We start from the raw sequence: 22,780 nt of genomic DNA on the forward strand, positions 1-22,780 counted from the left end.
ACTGCTTTTTCGAACGTTCTAATTTCATTTTTTCAACTTTGAACGCGTATTACAGCAATATGGATAAGAGTACAGGAATGTATCTATACTTTAGCAGATATTTGGAAAATTGCTCACTGCTACTAATATTCGCGCCTCCACTTAGACTAGTCCACGCCTCATAGTTTTGAAAACGCTGAATTATGCAGTTAAAACGAACTACAAATGATGGTTGTTTTTCTACTAGTTTTCTACTTCTTTGAATCAAACAAATAATCAGATTCACTGTAAAAAAATGTTTTATAGAATACAAATATTTGTTTTGGAAAATGTTCATCTCTTAAAATGATTATAACGAAACAATAATTGAGCGTATAAATAATGTATGCTTCTTTTCAATTAAAAAGCAATTCAAGTTTATTACTTACCTGCATACATAGATAGATGTTTGTGTGATGAGTAAAATAGATCAATCACAATTACGTTGAGTGCCGTCCGATGTGGTGTGTGTGTTCGCACCGAATGGAATCGAGTTCATTGAATAATTTATCCACTAAAAGGGAAACAAAATGAAAATAGTATATACGTGTTTCCAGGATTCGCCAGACCCCAAAAGCTGTTGCAAATAAATTAACGCCGTGATCATAATTACTTCCGAACAAATTCCACTTCGGATTGATGCGAACATTTTATTTACTTCCGTTGAAACGATTCTGTAGCGCGTGTAGGTGCTTACATAAAAGTTTTATTAAAGCTGTAGACACGTGTACGAAGTTATACAAAGTTTTGGGTAAAGGCAATAAAAAGAAATAAAAACTGTCCATTTTTTTTTTATAATATAACAATGATATATTTACATATATAAGAATACAATATATTTAGCAAATATTACTGATGACAAAAATAGGGTATATAATATATATATATATTAGTCTGTGTATATTACATATTACTTTATAATCTACACTTACATAATCTACCATGTCATATGTATCATCATTATTAGTAGGTTTTGGGAATTAAAAAAGAGTAATTTTGTGCTAAAGCCGACAATCACAATGTTTACTAAATGTACACACATAGAGTAGAGTATAACGATTAGTCTTTTCATTATTTTTTTTTGTCCTTTCTTCCTTAGATGCATCTAAATGACAATTATCACATATAAATTACACACTGACAGTAAATATGATAGAAAAAGATTTTCTTTTTTTTTTAGTTGAGCATGGAAACATGAAAGCGAATAGTTTTTCCCACCTCGTCTCTCAATTCATTCTAATTTATCAACAATAAGCAACGTTTCTGTTTCTTAACTATTATGTAATGACTATAGAATTATATAATGTCGCTAAAATACCACAGTCCTTTGAGCAACAAAACAAATTTATTCTCGGATGGATATAATAAAGAGAGTACAGAAAAGCAACATAATTCGTTAGGCCAGGAATGCTGCTTCAACAGAAAATTACGCCTCTTTAAACTCCTCTCCTCTCCTTTCTTCTTATTATTTTTTTATCTTCTATCACGTCTTTCGCAACGTCTTCACAACTCTCTTTCATAATCATCATCATCATCGAAAATCATTAATTAACGAACAAAATCTTTGGTGAGATGCATACTCAAAGATGTTATACTAATTGACACCGCATTTCGCGTGACAATTACATTTTTTTGTTTTACTTATTTACGTTCATGTTAGCCATTTTGAGAAACAAAGATCACAATATTATTTATATTCATTATGTTAGATACATATTAACATTTATTAATATAATATTCCTTTTCCCAGTTATTTTTTTTTCTGCTTTGAATACACACGATTATAATGACATTATTTACTGTTATCTTGTTCAACAAACACGTTTAATGACATTTTTTTTTTATTAATTATTTTGTTTCGTTTGCCGACTAATTTTTTTTTTCACAGCACCTCCAATTACAAAAATTTCAATCAAACAACCTCCAATCCAAAAAAATGTCTTCTTAGTTTGTTCACCTGAAAATAATAAAAACAACATATAAAGTTTAGATACTACAAAAACTTAAGCAAAGTAAATTACTATCACATTATTGAAGTGCAGTTAATCGGAATTCCAATTACATATAGAACATTGCTTGCTTTTGCATGGACCGTTGAATACATTTGTCGATTCGCGACAAAGCATATTAATTCCAAAACGAATGAGTCGTGGACCAGCGAAGCATCATGTTTTATAGAGCAAATCGTAATCTGTGGGCTTTTACAGCAAATTTTGGGACAACTTCCAACTCACTTTCGGTCAACTTTCGGATTACAAGCTGGAATCGGTCTTTTACTCACCGCAGAAACTTTTCGCAACTTCTAACTTTCCATTATTTACCAAATGCTTTAGTTGTTTTTTTTGCTAATCTCTCTTTGCTGCTTAGTTCCTGTTTACACATGAAAACGTAAGTTGGGTTTCTGAGAATTTGGAGCAGCAATTCCATAAATTTTACTTTACTTTTATTAGAAAACTTGATAAATTATGATATTAATTTAAATTAACTCTGTATTTTTTTAAATGTATTTCGACATTCGTCAATTGTATTCATATTATCATATTTAATTAAAATTAGCCGTAATTGTTTTAAAAAGTATTTTTTTAATATCATTTCCGTCGTTGCGAATGCTTCCTTGTAGAAAAAGATCCTTGAATTAGCGTCCCTTTTCCGGCAACTCAGCAGTAACAGCTCAAACAGTATTGATTTGTCAAAAGAATTAAATTGTTTTCGCAGGTGCGTTACATAAATGTCATTATATTATAAAATGGGTCACCGTGCTCAATTTTTTTAAATACCTTTAAATTGGGCACTGAATGTATAGAAGCATCGATTTGACAACTGTTGATAGCTTTTATTCAAATTGGGCTGAATTTAATTCAATTTGTGGGATATTTGAGCGGAAGGAATATTTCGTGTGTGCCTTGAAATAGTTTTGGATGCTATTACCTGCTATGTAAACAGCTCAGGCTGATTGGCAATGCTTCGGAAAATCCTTCGGGGATGTGGCCTGGTATTGATTCGGTAAGGGTGTACCATTGAGCAACAGGTTTTCTAGCATTGTCCAACATTTCAAGCCAATGGTCTTTCCCAACACCTATGAAATTCGATCCTATCGCTGTGCAACCCATTAATTCGTTCGCGCCAATCCTAAATCAAACAAATCAATCCATCATTTGACTAAAGTGCTGATGCGATTCACTCTACCTATCGTAGTCTATGACTTTGACGATCAAACAGACGTCTTCGATATTTTCAGCTGGCACATCGAAAACCAGAGCCTCATTGTACACTGGGCAGAGGGTGTTCCGTTTTACCGAAGTTTTCTTCTTTTTGATCCTCTTCCCCTGGCACAGCAAGTACACTTTGACGTACGGGTCTGGAATTACAAAAAGTTAATTTATTTACCAAAGGCTCGAAATTACTTCCAACCTGATTTCCCTGTTATATCCATCGCTTTCAAGTTGCGCCCTTTTATTATAGTCACTGTTAATCTCCCGGCCGTCGGCAAGTAGCACAGAGATAGCATTAATTCTCCTAGGTCGACTTTATCCTGCGGACAATGGTTTAATTAAATGCTATTGCGGCATCAACATATAATATATATATTTGCAATACTACAAATGTTTCAATATCCGGTTTCGTAGGGGCGCGCCGAATGCTCGCTCTGTCCAAGGTCAGGTACACCCAGACGACCTATTTTCGGATGCTCGGATGTAGGTCAAGGTTGGAAAGGGAATTCAGGGAATCAATTTGGGAAGAAGCGTCGCCCGGAAAAAGGATGATGGCTTCGCTGCTGTATTGTCAGAGCAGGCGTTTTTTCTTTTTCTTTTGTGAATTACCTGGGGCGGACACAGTATATTCATTGTGTACTCCATTTCCTGTTGCAGATCCGTCGACTCAAGGAGACCCTTTAGCACCACGTGTCCGATTAGATCGTGCCGGGAAAACCGGTCGAAATCGTATACAGAAAACTGCAAATAACGAACACGCAACTCCTCATACGAAACACTACAAAAACATAAACAAAATTGCATAAATTAGATAATTTTGAAACCCCACATTAATAAAATATATTATGTATAGTGAATTGATGATGTATAAATTATATATAAATACAAATGGATCGTATTATTACATTTTTCCAATCTTGTCAAATAAATATAGCTTATTACGTTATTATTTTTCTCTTTTGTTTGTTTTCTTTTACGATTTCAAGAAGGACGGGGAAATAATCAAAAAAAAAAAGAAAAAGGAATGAGAAACTGGATGTTTAATAATTCAACGCATCTCTCCTCGTCGTTACTACGATCGCTTTTGCGATCGTGAATCTGTATAATAAACGAGCCACCCTGTCGTTCCATAATTTAAACCGTTCTATATCCTCTCCGCTTCCACCCCCTCTAATCGAAAAGCAACTTTGACACATCTCAGGTTTCATAAGCCTATTAGGTTTCGCGTGTTTTTGTTGCTGCCTCCGGCAGCGCGCCTAAAATTCCTCCCCATGCACAAAAGGGATTATTATTGCCGCCGTCTTCTTGTAGTTCTTGCCCTCTTAATCCAAGGCGCACGTTATTAATAAGACATATTTAATATGATTTTGATTACCTGAATATGAAGGTCTCGTTGAATACGGGATTCAGATTTTTCCGATGTACCTTTGTTTGGAATTTCTTTTTACGATCGGGGAGCAGATAAATCTTTATGTAGGGATCACTGCTGCCAGTTACGTCCTTTACCGGCAAATCTCTACCCTCGAATACCTTGAAAGAGAAAAAGAAATGAATATTAACGAGGACATCCTCCTACAATTGTATTTTTCAAACACAAAATAATAATACGAATAAATAAGAAGTTACAAGCCGTGCACGCGCTGTATTGATTTCATTTTAATTTGGAAGTTATTAATTGTTATTTCTGCATGAATCGTTTTTACTTTAAATCAATTCAACCATTAAATGTGTATTTATTTATTTATTTATAAACTTTATTGAAGAAAATATATAAATTTTCTTCACACATTTTGTATGTAACTCTTTGATGTCGCTTATTGATTTTGAAAGTTATTTGTTTCTATATATTCATAACCGTTTAAACGAAATCGTTCATACATTCATGTGAATTTTCTCATGCTAAAATATGTTTTACGAATCGTCTGGCAAATTGAGATATTGACTTTCGACATCTTCACTCGCACTTCACATTATTCTTGTAGTAGTCTGGTGGTGTGTAATTAATATAAATGGTAGACTCAAGATTCTCCTATTTAATTAAGTGTCTGCAAATGGCAAGAGGCGAGATTTCGGTACCCGCGGCGAATTTAATGAAACATAAACATTTTCGAGACATGCCTACCTTCACGACGAGTCCTTCTACGTCCTTGTCGTAGCGCAAAGAAAAATGCAGTATGCCGCAGAATTCCATCTCTGGTCCTGCCGAATCTGCAGACGATTGACGAACCAACTCTTTCTTGTACAACTCAGGCTGTAACAGAAACATATATTTATATATACAGGTATTCCCCGACTTACGAACAAAATTCTAGAAGCTGTAACTTGTTGCAAGGAGATATTAACTGTCCAAGCAAAAATTGATAATTTCTTTAATAAAATATAATATTTTTGGAAGATGTATTAAATAATTGTGATAAAAAGTATTTTGTTTATTTTAATCTATTTTTTCAAATTTCTGCAGTCAGTAATACCGAATTTAACATTTATAAAAGTAAAAACCATGATAAAGTGTGGTAAGAAAAGTATATTTTGAAATTTTTAAATTCCCCTGATTTACGAACAGCCTTTTAGAATGGAACTTTATTCATAATTACAGAATTCAAACGAAGAAATTCAAGTTAATAAATAACTAGTTTGGATTATTATATATTTGAGATATTGATATTTGTAGGTGATACATTTCAGTCAGATGAAAAATAATTAATTATTTTCTCAGTGCGTATAAATAACGGCACATGACAGATTATTTAATACTTCGTAAAACACCCACCTTGGGGAGAATATTAATTAGAAACTTGTCAACAATTAGTAATTGTATCGCACGCGCGTTGCGAGGAAATTGTTTTATCGAGTCGAGCTTATTAAATAAAATATTTACAAACGAAATTTAACAAACATCAAAGAATACTAATAATGTATGAAATCTTCATCAATTTTAAATTTTATGGTATAAGGAGTATAAAGAAATGCAATATTATTATCAAATATTATTGGATTATTAGATTTATTTATATGCATACATTGCATATATGATCAATAATTTAGTAAGATAAAAATGGATTGAAAACGTACGACATTAATTTTGTTTATGAGAATCAGTGTGTAAATTTAATAGTATTCTGATAACGCCGTGCCATGAAAAACTGTAAAATTTACTAGCAATTATATATACACACATAAAAATATGTGTGTTTTATTTGATCCAGATTGAAACGATTATTATTTGGATTGGCTACAGCTCTTACACAGATACAAAGGTATAAATGTGTTTGATTTAACTTTCGCTCGGTTAAATTACATTCCAGGTTGGAACCCCTCCACAATTTATTTAATGTAGGTAGCTGGATTTTTAGTTGATTAAGTTAATGCTGTCTCCTATAATACCTTAATATATTTCAGATGTCCGTTTCCGAAAAATGAATCCTTTATTTCTGCAATTATCCAAAAAATAATTAATCTGTGTGGCAAATAAATAAATAAATTCTAAAGTTTGCTTTACAGATCAAAAGGATGTTTAGTATATGGGAATTTGTCTTTGATATCATTTATATTTACAATTTTACTTTAATTAAAATAAAATTAACAAAACGAAGTTCCAGTTTTAATTGGAAATAACTTATTTTTTAATGAAAATACTTTGATTATTGATGTTTTTCTGTGATTTTGTTTTTGTTTGTTTTTGGATGTAACCGGTTTCAAACTGTCTGTGTTATTAGTAAAACAAATTACTGTATATTTTTTAATAAGAGGATCACATTTTCTTATATCTCTGCAACAATGATGTACTTTTACGTTTTAAGACTTTTTATTCATAAAAATATGAAATATTAAAAAATATAATTGTTATTTTTTCTTGGTTTACCGAAATTTTTCTATCCGATGTAATGTTATAAAAGATATGCGTGCTTGAAGGAAATGTATATAATGTAATTTTATATGAAATGGATATGATATTACTGTGGATGTATGAATATATAGCAATTGCAGTTACAATTTCGTTGGCTGTAACAAGATTGATGCAAATTGAATTCAGAAAACGAAGCCTCATAAGGATATTGCGTTTTTTAGATTTCACCAAGTAACATATCAAAAAAAATAACAAAAACAACACGATATATAGGTCATTTAAATGGAGTTAGACAAAAACAAAATAAGACAATGCCCAGTGTGTATTTATTGAATGCTGAAATGTGTACCTTTATCAGTCCGATAAGGCTAGATTCGCTTTTATGCTCGAGACTGCAGATGCTGAATTGAATCGTTGTCGGCATTTCCAAACGGTGGGACAATTGCCTCTGAAACGTCTGATGTCTGGTCGGTACAATTGGAAGAGTTGTCTGTCGCAGCACCTAAAATCAATAAAAAAAAACAACAACAAATAAATATACATGTTATAGTTTTATAGTTATAGTCTTTATAGCTTATTGATTGAATATCATTTAATATTATAGCTTGTTATTCTAAATATTAAGAAATGGGAAAAAAATAAACTTTGGTCAAGTAAATTTTTACTTTTACCACAATTTGTATATGTATCACTTTAGTTATATGTGTTATTATGTAAATTATTGAATGCAAAACAAAAAATGCTTTAAATGCATTTGTCCATTTTCTTCACAATTTATTTTATCGTAATGAAAATCAAATGGAATTGAAGTTACGTACATGAAATGTATCAGTGTTTTAATTAAATCGATGTTCAATTCAATTGAACTCGATACACAAAAAAAGAGAAACTTTGATATCATTTTCCCATTCCGAAAACGTATGTCGATTTCATCTCCATCCTGTGTATATGTTTCACGTGGACATACAAATCATTATCAACATTTCATAACTCGAATGTAGCATGAATTGTGTATACACGGTGCAAAGAGTGATATTGTAAACCACCAGTTGTTACATACCTAGGGGCCGTTCGGAAATTAATTTTGTATAAAAACCGTGGAAACCGCACCAGAAAAATTTCAATTTCTTCTCAAAACAAATGTAATTGAATTTTCCTCGTCCTTTTCAATTTGCACACCATACATTAATCAGTGAAATTACTCAGCCAACTAATGAGAATTATGTGTCTTACTATTAATAAGTTTACTAATTAAAGTGTGCTGTGAATGCGATTAAAAGAGAATCGTATTCGTACAGTGTGATTCTCTTTTAAGGATGTTTGATTTCTGTATTCGGAGAAAATAATTTAGTGCTGTTTGAAATTTGATATCCTTTGCATGGGTTTAGATTTCGTACAGTCAAATGAATGTAATTTATCTGTTGCAACGTCGTGTGAATTATTCATGAGATACTCTTCAGACTCCTTGTTTTCCTGAGACAAAGATATTTACCAGAAACATGCCTTGTGTGCAACACGTAACAAATATTAGTTTTAGTAAAAGTAAATAATATAATTCAGAATTAATTAGCAATTTATACCATATTTATGTAATTAAGCACTGTTTCTATAAACTAAAGAAGTGTTTTTAATCTCGACTTATACTTGAATCTATACTTAATTCTGACTTCTTTGTAAAATAATTTAATTTCCCGGTTGAAAATTTTCTCGGGAAAAAAAACGTTTAACTAATGAAATTTATTGTATGTTCATACTGTGACCGCTTATGTAAAATGTTTTCAGTTTACATTAATCTGATGGATTTTAGGTATGCATTTATTTTAGTTTAAAATTCACAATTATTTCAATGTCAACATTTCGATCTGATTTATTTAATACAACAATAGGAATTTATAGTATGCAAATGAACTGTATTAATAGTAAATTTATATAATTACAAAGTGGATACAAATGTTATGCATAACAAACAGTCAACTTACATTGCATGCAACATGCACTGTACAATCGTTTCTTTTAATAGAAATTGCATAAACGCATATAAAAATAAACTAATGTATTCTATTAATTATACTACTTTATACTTTTTTGTTGCTGTTGCTGTTTAGTATATTATATTTTTATGTGTTACACGATATTTTTAGCGTGTGCATGAGTTTATATGTGTGTGCGAGTGTGAAGCCAAAGTGGCCATCCATCTGCAATAAATTCGCGTTTAGTAAGTAAAAAGGTGCAAACAAACAAGTTTAAAATAGAAGTTTCATATTCATTATTTGAAGTATTTACTCACGCTCATTCGCCTATCTTAATTAATTAATTAATTAATTAGTACAGGCAAAAATATATGCATGTACCCATATAAAAGATAACTATAATCTCGTAATGGGAAAATTTTAATAAAAATATTGTTTGATTATGATTCGTGAGGTGGTCATAAAAGGAATTATCGCACTTCGAGTAAATGACAAAAATTTTTGGTGCCATAAATTAGGGCGAACACAATTTTATCTTCAACAAGTCATTAAAAAACTTTTCTCATTTTTTTTTTATATGAATAATTGCTTCGAAAACATAGCAAGTTCTATCAATTTTATGGGCAGTTTAGATCCATGCATGTCGCTTCGTTCGCAAATGGATAAATGGAGACACTTTAATTGTATTTTAATTAAATGGAAATCGCTCAGGCGTTTATAACAGCTATTCAATTAAACAAAAGAAATTATACTCAACAGTTTGTTAGAATTTATATCTTTTTTTAATGTAATTTCAAATGGTTTTGATCATGTTTTTATTTATTAATAATATAATATTAATAACAATTACTAACATAGAATTATATAACAACTTACTAACAAAAAGACGTATGAATAATTGTAAATCAATAAGTAATAGTTCTATTTTTAAATCTATTGCTTGTATTGAACGAGTATAATGTGTAGTAATAATTGTATGCACTTATTTTTATGGATTTCATCGATGGCACAACCTTATACATATTCTTCAAAGTTACGTACTTTTAAGTGGACTTTATTTTTCAATTTTATTACGTTCAGAAAATAAAAAACGTCTCAATCTGACTTGAATACAACATAATTTAGCGTATATTTGTACAATATTCTGAAATAAGCCTTACATTTCGTGCTTTCCTTGGTTGCCAAACATAAATGAAGTCTAATATTCCCATTTATTAGGCTGCCATAGAGTTAATACTAATATTTAACTGAAAAATAATATCACAAAACTTATATGTATCACATTTATAAAAAGTGGTTTGATCTCTTTAGAGGTTGAATCTCTGTGTCACTTACATGAAATTATTATAAACAATATTATTATGTTCCTTTGGTTTATATATAAGATAATATTCAATATTGTAAGCTAATTGAAGTCACTGCAATATAATCAATAATAATATACTGGTAATATTAGATTACTTAATGGAAATATTGACACTGTGACATTCTGGATTTCTGCAAATTCAAAACCTAGGGGACTTTCGTTGGGTTTGTTTGTTTGTTTTGGTGGAAGCATGTTGATGTAGTCCCTAGATTAAATTTGGAGGCTGCGAGCGTCCGCGTATGGAAAAGCAACAAGCACCGGGTGAATATACGAAAAGGATTTGTGTGCGAATAAAGTACGAGATATTGGATGCACGGAGGTTTGGCAAATGGCTGTGATGGGGGATCTAGGGAAAGGAGCCTGGATTAGGATGCAGCGGTTCCATCTCGACACGACGTATTTTATTTATATCAATATCTTTACGTTCAAGTCAACAACCTAATATTTGAAAATAATCATTGTTCATCGTTGTTTTTATCAATTAAACATTGAAGAATTGATCGACTTGTCATGGATGACACATGTGTTTTATTGTAAGATAAAATCCTCGCCCAATTGAACTGCAACCAACTTAAAACTTCCATAACTTTTGAACCGTTGGCAATGTTGTGTCCATATTTCACTTAATGATAGCTGATTTTATTGTTTACAAGCCTGCGGAAGCATTTGCATCTCAGTTTTTTTTTTAAGTTATCAGTGATGGATTTTTTACGTAATAGTGTGATAGCCCAATATTTGAGCGGAAAACCAAAAGTGGCTTGATGTGAATAAATCTTTCGTGTCTCGAAACATAACACGTTATAACGAAGCTAGTAGTGTTACAAAATGCTATTTTGGTGGTCGGAAATAAACTAAATTTGTGGTAGAAGTGGTTCAGAAAATTAAGGCTCGAATTGAATGAAATTCGCGACGCAGTGGAAGACAAATGGCTACAACAAATACTCAAAATCGAACTCAAAGTGAAGCCTTACAAGTTTCAAAAAAGGACAAAATCTCACCGAAAAATTTCCCAATTGAGAATTGAGAAAAAAAAAAACAACAAAAATGATCGAATTTAATTAGAAGAGAGATCAAACAAAAATTTAGACATTGGAATGACCACAAGAAGTCAAGTACCACCGTTTGTAGTAGTTTGGGAGGCTGTGACGGACGATAATCGCTCTTGTGTTTTGTTTTTGAACCGTGGCTTCAAGGTTAATGCGAAAGTCTACTACGAAAAAGTTTTGGAAGATGTTCTGAAGCCGTGGTCAACCAAATATTTCAATCAGAAAGAGTGGACGTCTCACACAAATCACACGAAAACCAACAATGGCTGAGAGACAGCGTTCTGAAAAGTTGCAGTTCAATTGGGCCACCCTTTATAATAATATACTTTAGTTTCTTTTAAAGATTAGGGCGGTTTCAAACAGTGCGGTTTATTAACGCACTATTCGAAGTATTTATGTACTGGTGGCAATAATTCTACATAGTCAATACAATCGATAGTTCAAAATCAAACTTTGTTAAAAAGAGTATTAATGTTATTATAATCTGTATAGGCTAAAAGAAAAAATCGCTCTGACAAAAAATTCTATCTAAAACTTGTATATCTGGTAATCTTTTTTAAAAACTGAGTAATTTATATAAGTCAGTACAAATACTATGATTCATATAAGAACAACATTTCTTATTGGAAAGGACATATAAAATTATACTTTATTGTCGATAAGAATTTTATCATTTAAATATGAATAAATGTGCTGTATTTCTGGAGATAAACTGTGTATATGATTCTACCCATAGTAGTAAATCGGATCAAATACATATCGATTACGTTGGACGCAATAAATTTTCAGATTATTGTGGATTTACTTGCTACCCATTTCCGTGGCTAAAATAATCCCACTCTATTATTATAAATGCTCAATTCACATATAGGAATTTGGCAATCCAAAATTGCAACAAATATTCGTTGAAATAAATATTGTTTATTGACATACTTGCAATGATTTACAGTTAATTATAAATAATTAATGTACGTATTTTTATAAATATTGACTGAATTTTATATCGTGGAAAAGTTCAACAAATTAAAGAAGTCGTAAATGCTGAAACTGAAGTTTATTTTTCATTTGAATTTCGTTGGTAATAAAATATAAGACGAGTGGTTTATTACAGGACGGATGCGAGAAATTATTCTTTCGCCACTTTGCTCATTCCGGCAATTCGAAATATGAAAAAGTAAAACTGAAAAGACGCGGTTCCCTAGCGTAGAAGCGAAGATTCCGTGGAAAATTTCCACAGCGTATATATATATATATATATATATATATACACATTTAAAATTGCCTTAATAAGTTTTTCCCTTCGTCTTGGTAAATTAAGAGAAATCTTCAGCACCGCCAACGAACGAATGCATATCAAATAAGCGAAAACATTGACGGATTGCGCTTCCGCTCGCTTGTTCTGCTCTACAGCTTCTGAAAATTTAATCCGATTCCACGAATGATACATTTTAAAGGAGACCAATAGTGATGGGTTTCAAGGGATTAAAGATTTATTTCACGGCCGTTCGTAACTGGGTTGCGCCACGAGTCTTCGTAATTCCTGCTAAAACGTAATTGCAAACTAATTCGAAGTTGTTTCATTACGTTTATCAAATTTAGATTAGTTAAAATTTTATCGTCTTCTTAGTGTACTTAACGAGTGAATATAAATGTTCTTCTAACACATTCTAAATATCTTATGGGATTTTATAAATTATTAAAAAAATAGTTCCCAAATGTAATATTTCAGTGTTTTTAACCCTTTGTTACCTGTACATAGATAAATTAAAAAAAATAGAGATTATATTAATATTTCTTAAAGTATTAATTTTATTGTTTTGAATGAAGAAATTATGTTTCAAAGTATATAATTAATTGCTTTATTTCAAGTTTCCGTACCTTTTTATTATCTTTGTGCTCCTGCACGTACTCTTGTTTGAGCGGCTCGGTTTGAAGGTCTGGCAAAGAATGGCTTATCCTTATCGCGGTCTGCTTAGTGCTAGACGAATCCGTTTCTGCGTAGTCCCTGCACGTTTTGTCCTTGATCCAGCGCCAAGTCGCTGCACATTGGTAGCTCATTGCGGCGAAAATTACCAAAGCCATCACCAGGACCACCGCGACACTCACCAAATTATAATACAATGTTGATTCCCACTGCTCTGAAACAAGCGAGACATAATTTAAACTTACAGCAGCACTTCCATAGCTTATGTTTGCGAAACTACAAAGTACATGTATATCATTAGATATGGTTGATAAAACTAAAAGTTATTTTACGTTGATATATAAACTTTAAATTAGGTACATCCCGGCGCATGCACTATAAAAAATACAATACAAACAAAGTTTGCGTTCTTTAAAAATTCAAATATTATGTAAAAATATCGCCCAGATTGAAACAATCTAATACAAATAAGAAGGTTTTTCTGCACAATGATATAATTGCTTTTGAATTGGAAATATCCGTTTTGTTCATTCGAATTAATTGCTATTATTAGAACACTTACAATCGTTTTAATTACAAAATATAAACATTTGTTTGAATGAATTTAATATATTGTTGAAAACATGATATTTTAACAAAAGTTAATGGAAACAAACCAAAGTTAATAAAATAAATTTAAAACAATTACAAAAATTGGTGTATTATCAAAAATTGTAAATTCATCTGCTATTATTTTGTTAAAACAAATAATAAATTACAAAATGAATAACAAAATGAATAAACTCAATACAATGATTAAAATAAATTCTGCCCTGAAAACAAATATTTTGCATGTGATTCATGAACATTTGCATATTAATTTTTGCTCTTGTCAAATAATTGTTATAAAATAAATGTATTTGAAATAAATTGGATTATAAATGTTTAAGTAAGTTGAATACAGAGTGTTATTGTTATTTAATTAATAAAACATATTATTAAAGAAAAGATTATAACACACACCCCAATTCGCACGCACCTTTTTTGTAGAGAAATCAGTTTATTTTATATATAAAAGAAGGTGCGTCTTTTGGTCGGATAAATACGCTTTCGTATGTGAAATATGAATGAAGCAATTCTTAATTACATTCAAACCCAGTTATTGTTTTATAGAATCTTTTTTGTTAGTATTTGAGTGAATGCGGAAATGTATCAGTAGTGTATTAGTTACAAGTTGTGCGCGCAAATGCACGGGCTTGCATATTTAACGAGGTCAGACGAACGGCAGGACCGCGATGTTCCTGCAATGGTCCAGATCCTCGTTGGTCGGTCCTTTCTTTCTTTCCCACCGTTGAAAGTGGAACATGTGCCGCGACATCCGCGTTAGAGCAGTGAGTAAAAAAGGATAATTAACTAATAAGTGGCCCGACGTAATGGATTATGCTAATCAACGTCCTCGCGTACACACGTTACATAAGATTTATGTATCCATCAGCGCTCGCTTTAAATATAATTACTCGACATCGCATCGCACGCAATTACGAGACAAATAATTATAATTTGCTCGTCTTTTGTGTGTGTGTGTTTTTTTTTTATTGTCAGCCAGTTGTGTTAGTTTCAATCACGGATTATGCGTCTTGACATTCTATATTTCGCTACAAATATTTGGTCAATACTCTTGCTCGGACAAACAAACAAACGCGTTTACTCACGTTTATATCTAATGATTAATCTATAGAGATAAAACAAACAATAGCAACAGGTTAACAACCCTAAAGATTTTATCATAATATTTTCAATGTTTATCTTCTTTCAAGTAATATGTATGAGGTTCATAGTTATATCGGTTTTATTTCTGTGTCTAGTTTAAATAATACTTTTGTGCGATGGATGTACTCAAATTAAAATAATAAACGAAAATATGTAAGTTCAAATTTATATATTTATTTTATTACAAAAGCAGATTATATTTACACATATACTATTGGTAAGATAATTTAAATAGATCACATTCACAAATAATTATGTAATGATACAAATCATATCTTATTGTTTATATTAAGATGTGTTTATATGAGATCTATTTATAATTTTCGATTGAAACCTACCTATAATTTCTTAAATTATTATCCTTAAGAGTTTACAGCAACAAGTAAATATTATACATTTATTATAATTGAATTCATCGTTCTGTTGCATTCATATACTAGATTTTGTATAATATACTGATTTATTGTAACAATTATTGGATGTCATCATTTTTTGTGTGACATTCGATATGTCTGCATTAACAATGACAAATGGATTTTGTTAAATTTTCTGTTTGCTAATACTAATTTAAAATTTAAATTACTTCTAAGAAACGAAAAACATCATCCTATTTAATCGACATTTACGTTAGTTTGATATTCCTTTGTACTTTTACCAATTTCTGAGTAGAAGGAAATAAATGCGGTGACTAATTTGTAGAATTCCCTGCGGGGTTCCAATCAAACGATCCGTGCAGACGATTTTATCGACCCTATCTAATATTCGCTTTCATTTTTACTTGAATTCATTCAAATTTATTGATCAATACAGACTTGAAATAATGAATACATGTTAAAAAAATAATTAAAAATATGAATTCGAATCTATATTGTATAGTACTAATAGACAAATATAAACTATTGAAGATTTTATTAGATTTCAGAGTTTTTTTTGAATAAAATATAAGTCTAAAGTTGATTGTAAATACTTTTTCCTTTATGTTTTATCAAAGGTAACTTTAACGTTACTTTTCTATTTCTGTCATTGAAAATCTGATTGAAAATAATGTTTTTGTATTAATTTGGATATATATTCCAAATTAATACAAATAAATCATTTTTTTTAAATAAATCATTTCAATTTGAATTTTATTTACACATGTTTCAGTAATAAAATGCAGATGAAATATGGATATTACATGAATCATACTAGAAACATATATACTGTATGCTGTTTTATATATTATATTACAAGCCATAAAACGGTAAAAGCGCTCTTTGGAAACCCAATATTGAAATAAAGTGTTTTATCATGTTGTGGTGTCACGTTTCCAGACGAAATTAATAATGAATGCTCCAAAATTACAAAGAAAATCAATTCATTTACGTTAAATAATTTCAAAATTAATATATTCTTAATTAATATTCAATTAGTTATAAAACATTTTTTTTTGTTATATTACATTTATGTTGCAAAATAAAATACCCTTAACGCGATATAATCATTATTGCCTGTTAAAGAGTCGTTTATTAATGAAGGTTTTATGTTAGCGATGAGTTATTGCCATACAGCAGCATCATAAAAAGTGTAGTTATAGGTACTAGCTACAGGATCCTGCCCGGTCTTGTATTACACAGGAATATTATTTTTTTTCACGTTTCATTTTAACTTGTAGCACTGTGTAATATTTGATAAATGGATGAAGCTGTTGCGATTTAATGAATTTGTGCTTTTTCGTTTGCTTTTTGCAGCCTGTCATCAAGTTCTCGGTGTACAAACACAAAACAGATTCGCAATTTTTAATCACTTTGATAAATTCATTTTATCTTTAAATTTGTAATATATTAACACATTGTCGTGGCCGACCATTTTATTATCATCTATTGTATAACTAATATGCATATTTGTTAGGTCTACCACTTTCCTCTTAATTATTACAAATCATATTTAACGTATCCATCAAATATACAAACGGATACTTGTACGTGATTATTTAGAATAACTTGTGGAATATTCCGAACGACGGTTACACATTAAATCGTATAGTTGCATCTCTTGTATCACCACTTAACAGCCTTCTTCCGCCCCTAAATATTTGGGTAGGATCATAAAACTGAGATAAAGAGCCTCAAAACTAATTTCCTTACCTCCCACACAGCCCCTTTTTGAAATGAACACATTGTTGTATTATATAATTTTGTCTTAGTCAGGGGATCGAACTGAGAGGAAGTCTTAGTAAGAGGGTTCAACGAAGAACATGGTCTTACTTGGGAGAGTCCAAGGAAGAGCACTTACTTCATAAATACTAACTTAAGAGGAGAATGTAACTTTTAGTAATAATCCCTGAGATAAACTATTGTATAATTGACTTCTCAATAAAACTCCAATGTTAATAATAAATTTAATTAAGAATATTGCATTTAATATTCGTAAGTCTTAGAGGGTTAAGTCTTAGAGAGACGCAACGACATAACTACGAGAAAATCCACGGTGTCCAAGGATTTCTTAATCCCGGGACACGACAATATATTAAAGGCGCCGCAAACCGAAAAATTTTGTTTTTTTTTTATAATATTTATATTAAAAATTAAAATTAATAGTATTTTGTCGGTGATTTCTAATGTTTGTAGTATATTAGTGAAGGATTGATTAAAGCGTTAACCCCGTTTCCAGTCTATAAGACTGCACAGATAGCATCTCAATGAAAAGCGGCATTAATTCCAAACGATTTACCTTTTACAAATTGAGTCGTTGCATTCTTAAGTTATTCATCCATACGATATATGCGAAACACTGTTGATTACGTCTAGGCAATTCTTTTCTACTAGCTTTTACTTTTTTTTTGTTATAAATTCATACATATTACTTTATTATAAACAATAAGTATATGTGCACTAATACTATATTATATGTTTCATATTACTTTATATTATATACAGTGGAACCTCGCTTAACGAGTGACGATGAGAAGAGAATTCCCGGATTGTGCGTCTTCTACATCATTTGCACACAATTTGAATATATTAACCATCTTCCATTTCTTTTGTCATCTTTGTTTAAAACGGACTATACTTTGCAAATATAATTTGTGTTTGCTGTAAATGCAATGCTGTAGTTACATCTTAGTGTTGTTTGTGATCATAAAATTTCCAAACTTGTATTAAGACATGTTATTTGTGATTTTTTTTGTGCAAAATTTAATAACACTTACAGAAAAATCATGAAAAATTAAGACCATGGAACGTGTTTCATTATACGAGTAAAAATCGGGAAATTTTTGAATTGAATGAGGATTAAAGTCGTTAAGCGAGGTTCCACTGTATTTAGTTTTTTTTTAATATTGTTTTTCTTTCTTTATATGAAAATATCAATATGGTTATTATCCCACCAACTGTTTTAATAAAAATTAATGGAATTTGTTATCTAACGAAGCGGCACATATTGTTGCTGGATGACATCATTTAGGAAGTGCAATTAAGTAAATTGTTATCAACTGTATTTTATCAAGATTACCATGATCATATTTTATTTATGTCGATCATTTTTCTTCGTCAGAAGACATACCATTCTTTCGTTGCCACAAGCTTCAAGTATCTTTATTATATTATGTGTCACTCGTGAAGTACGCGTCAACTGTATTTTTTTCTTGAAATATTTTATAACCATGATGTTACGTATTTACATTTTCTTAGTAGACAGAAACAGTACACAAAAGCAACTTTGAAGCTTAGTGACATTTCCAATAATAAAAAAGTATCAAAATCTTTGATTTCTTCCATCTTCAAGAGGGTACTAAACTGACACAAATCATTTGAACTAAATTCATTAGTTCATTTTAACAATTCTAATATATTTGAACGAAAATCGCTGCGGACTTTTCGGACAATCTTAATATTAAATATAAAAATTTGTGTTAATTGGACTACTATTAATTTTGTTTCTTATTACTACTAAAATTCTTCGTAATTTATAAGTAATGTAGATAAAATTCGACATTTTTACATATTTTGGAGCTAACAAATAAACTGAAAGAAATGTTATTGTTCATATTAACGATTAAAAGTATTCCTAGTCGGTATGGGTGGATGAGATGTTCTCTGTAGGAATAAATATAATGAGCCTGGGCTTCTGCATAAAATCAATGCGTCTGACCTTCAGGAGTCTCACCCTCCCTTTCTCAGTGTTTAATCCAACTGTTGCTCACGGCGCTCGAATTTCCTTCGCCTGCCGGAAGTTATGCAACAGGTTCAGTTGTAAGATACCAAAGAAACATGGAGCACATAGTAGGAGTAATGATTTAGTCGATCCAGGACCCACCCTGCTAGTGTTCAGAGTCGAGAGAGAAAAAAAAACCTTCATAAACCCTTAAGTTAATTTCCCAAATAGAATTGGATGCTGATGGTTTATTGAAATTGCCGTATCGCATGCTACTGCGCTTTTAAATTATGCACACCCTACAACTCCAAATTAGTCAAATAAAAATAATAAATAGAGGCGAACGAAAGACACGTGTAATAGAGATCGATACCATTTAAGTTTTGCTCTTTACAAATTATTATTTATTGTTGCTCATACTAATATAAAAAGCTTTTATTTATTATAACTATATCCACTTCTTCAGTTAAGTTTCTGTAGAACATGATAATTGGAACTTGACTGTAAGCAATTTTTTTTTTATTGTAAGTATGCATTTTGTGCTTTGAAGATCAGGTGTACGGCTGGAAATTTCCTTCTTTGTTCGCGTAATAAGTTCGGGGGAAGGCTACAAGAAGAATATGATATATAGGGCGGCGTACAAAAAAGAATAAAAAGTAAATTGCCAGAGGAAACAAAAAAAAAATAATAGAAGAAAACTTGCAGTCGCTTTGCGTAATTTTAAACATAAAGGATTGTAATTTTCTCAAATAATTAAATAGGAAACCAAGAACATAGGGTGGCTTATATTAATAAGCCTGTAGGGTGCATTTAGGAGAAGGAATAATAATGAAAAAGTAGTTATTTGTGCCAGCGTAATTACTGAAGCATTTTTCTCGGTCGTGATATTGAATTTTGTAAGCTTGCATGTATTGAGGTTTTCAAAACGAACATGGAGACATAACATTATAGATCTTATTTAGTGTTGTTCTATATTTATTGGAAATTCAATTGAAATTATGGATGAATCGTGATCTTAATGAGAAAATAGACTCACAATATCAAAAACAGTGCTTTTTTTCGTTATATTTTCTGATTTATTGACAAAGTTTTGTAATGTCATTGTATATTTATAAAAAAACACAAATATAATAAATTTTATTTGAAGTTATTACATTTCAACAATATCTTTGATATAAAAGTAAATCTGTATATGCAATAGTAATGTATCATTCGAAACCTCAATTTGATATAAGATAGATTCATTCCTTTTTTACTACATAAGAATCGTTTTGTGATTTTCTTGAAATATTGGTGGAATAACAAAATAAATATTGATAAATGGAATTTATCAAGTTTAATTTTATTTATGATTTGTTTTCATAATGATTTTGTTGTTTAAATGAATTATATTGCTTAGAATGTAGTGCAATGAAGTTAATGGTTTAATACCGACTTAAAGGAAAACGGCGTCTCGAAATAATAGACATATCAACTAGTTATATTGTAAGCAATTTAAGCCCTTATAATCGGCCTAAGGGCGATCGCAAGATAATTATCGAGCAACGGTTCGGAAAAGCTGATCCCCGACGCTGCTGAAAGACTCTTGACGTTATTACCTAATCCTCCAAACCGTGCTCAGAGCAGATTGAATTATACTGTAGCGTGATCAGTTTTGTTTATTATTATTACAAAAGCGTAAAGTGTCATTCAACTAAGTTTACAGACAATTGTAAATGGCTTTAGTTTCTACCTATTAATTGAAAACTGTTCCAACTAAGGCTTTGCATTATATATTTGTGTATTGTGTTCAACATAATTCAAACATCAAATATATTAATATTTCATAAATACATGCATAATTACGCAGTCATGTAATGACTTTGAACATACGGTACTGATTATACCGAGCTTCCAGTATAATCAGTATCCAGCAGCGTTGCTTATTTTAAGAAGTTTAATCAATTCGTGTGAAATTCATAGAGCAAAAATAAAGTGAGAATATGAAAATGTACTGATTATATTTTATTTATTTAAACATTTTAATTAGCCCAATTTATACCAAAGCAAAGTATTTCTAAATATATTTATATAGCTCTAATTATAATAATCTGATATAGGCGAAAAATTTAGAGAAATACATAGGAAAAGTAAAAAAGTTTAGTGTACATAACGTTTGTGTACATAATAATAATTTACATTTTTTTTATTAAGTAATTCTTAAACTTTTTTGCTGTTAAAGATTGTTCATTTATTAAGAATAAATTATAAATAATGGATGTTTATCAATAGTTATAAACCTAAAAATGTTTATTTTATATAATTTTAATAATAATTGTTTAATATTCTAGGAACAATTCATAAATAATATATTGCTCCAGATTAAAATAATAATTTGTATAAATTTAAATGTGTTCCACAAAATTAATAATTAAAATGAATATTCAATATTAATAATTGTCATTATGAAATAAAACACGAAAAGAGAAAAACAAAAATTTCATAATATTGACTATATCATGTTTTGTTGCAATTAATTCGTTGAGCTACGCTTGTTGCTTGCATTTTTTCAGTTTAAAAATTGCGAATCGATAGAACGCAGAGCTCAATGTCAAATTACCAAAAAAAAATCTATCCAGTAAACCGGAAATTATTGCTAGACAGTTGCCAGTTTTACATTTATCAATTTTTAAAGACCAACCTAAAAATAGTGTCCGGTCCGTTATTAACAAGATAACATTTGATGCTCGTACATGACGTTAATTTGATGGTACAAAGAGAAAAGTTCGTTTGAAAACGAACGTTACATAATTTGATAAGTATAATTGCTTTATACTTTTTTTTTATGGAGGAAAATACAATTAGGCAATAGAATAATGTTCGTGTAATATTTTGGTAGGAAATTTAAAACAAATCTAATGATAATTTATTTTATTATAATAATAAAATAAAGTAAATAAATAAAGTGTTAAGATGAAAGTGTTTGTGAATCAGCAGTTTATATTTGGTAATTATTTTACTGAATAATGAAGTTGTTAATATTGATTTGAATTTTATTTTTAATATGATTATTTTCATAAATTTAATGTAAAAAAATGAAGACGTTTATTATTAAAAAATGTATTTAATAAACACATATATTTTCTTTGATAAATTATAAATATTTTTGAATTGTTGCAAACGCTTACCTGTAGTTAAATGATCTAATCCTGCCTCGATCTGATTGTTGTCTTCACTGGGAAGGTATTTTGGAGATCTCACTATACCCATGGTCGAAACATGAGTGCGCGTCGCGACGCTCCGAATAGCAGCGTCCTGAACTTGGCGGTTTGCGTCGTACGCACCCCTGACGTCAGGCCCGACCTAGGATCCGATTGGCCAGGGCCAATGTCGGGTCTAGGTTAAGGATAGTCTATACAAGGTAGATCCCGGATTCGTAGTGGCGACCGGATTGTTCCAGTTATGCGCTTCGGGATACACAAGCTCGCATTCATCCCCATATCCTCGCTACTCCCGTATTAACGCTACTAACGTG

General features: G+C 30.6%; 1 protein-coding gene across 2 annotated transcripts; it reads right to left on the bottom strand.

The window, feature by feature from the left end:
- Window positions 1-1,768: 1,768 nt before the first annotated feature.
- LOC108561363 (synaptotagmin-10-like) lies at window positions 1,769-22,518 on the bottom strand. 2 transcript variants are annotated; one of them, XM_017919258.1, is made up of 10 exons: window positions 22,434-22,518; window positions 13,338-13,597; window positions 7,427-7,579; window positions 5,353-5,481; window positions 4,606-4,760; window positions 3,840-4,008; window positions 3,430-3,550; window positions 3,205-3,376; window positions 2,947-3,147; window positions 1,769-1,975 (listed from the first exon to the last, which is right to left on the bottom strand). In XM_017919258.1, the coding sequence occupies exons 1-10, from the start codon at window positions 22,513-22,515 to the stop codon at window positions 1,972-1,974; spliced, it is 1,446 nt and encodes a 481-aa protein (XP_017774747.1). In that variant the 5' UTR covers window positions 22,516-22,518; the 3' UTR covers window positions 1,769-1,971. The 2 variants fall into 2 exon arrangements, with proteins under 2 accessions (XP_017774747.1, XP_017774749.1); XM_017919260.1 differs by having other exon boundaries at window positions 13,338-13,592; window positions 22,434-22,506.
- Window positions 22,519-22,780: the final 262 nt, after the last annotated feature.

The sequence above is a fragment of the Nicrophorus vespilloides genome, unplaced genomic scaffold (assembly GCF_001412225.1).
Source record: "Nicrophorus vespilloides isolate i.1.1-1 unplaced genomic scaffold, Nicve_v1.0, whole genome shotgun sequence".
Classification (NCBI taxonomy): domain Eukaryota; kingdom Metazoa; phylum Arthropoda; class Insecta; order Coleoptera; family Silphidae; genus Nicrophorus; species Nicrophorus vespilloides.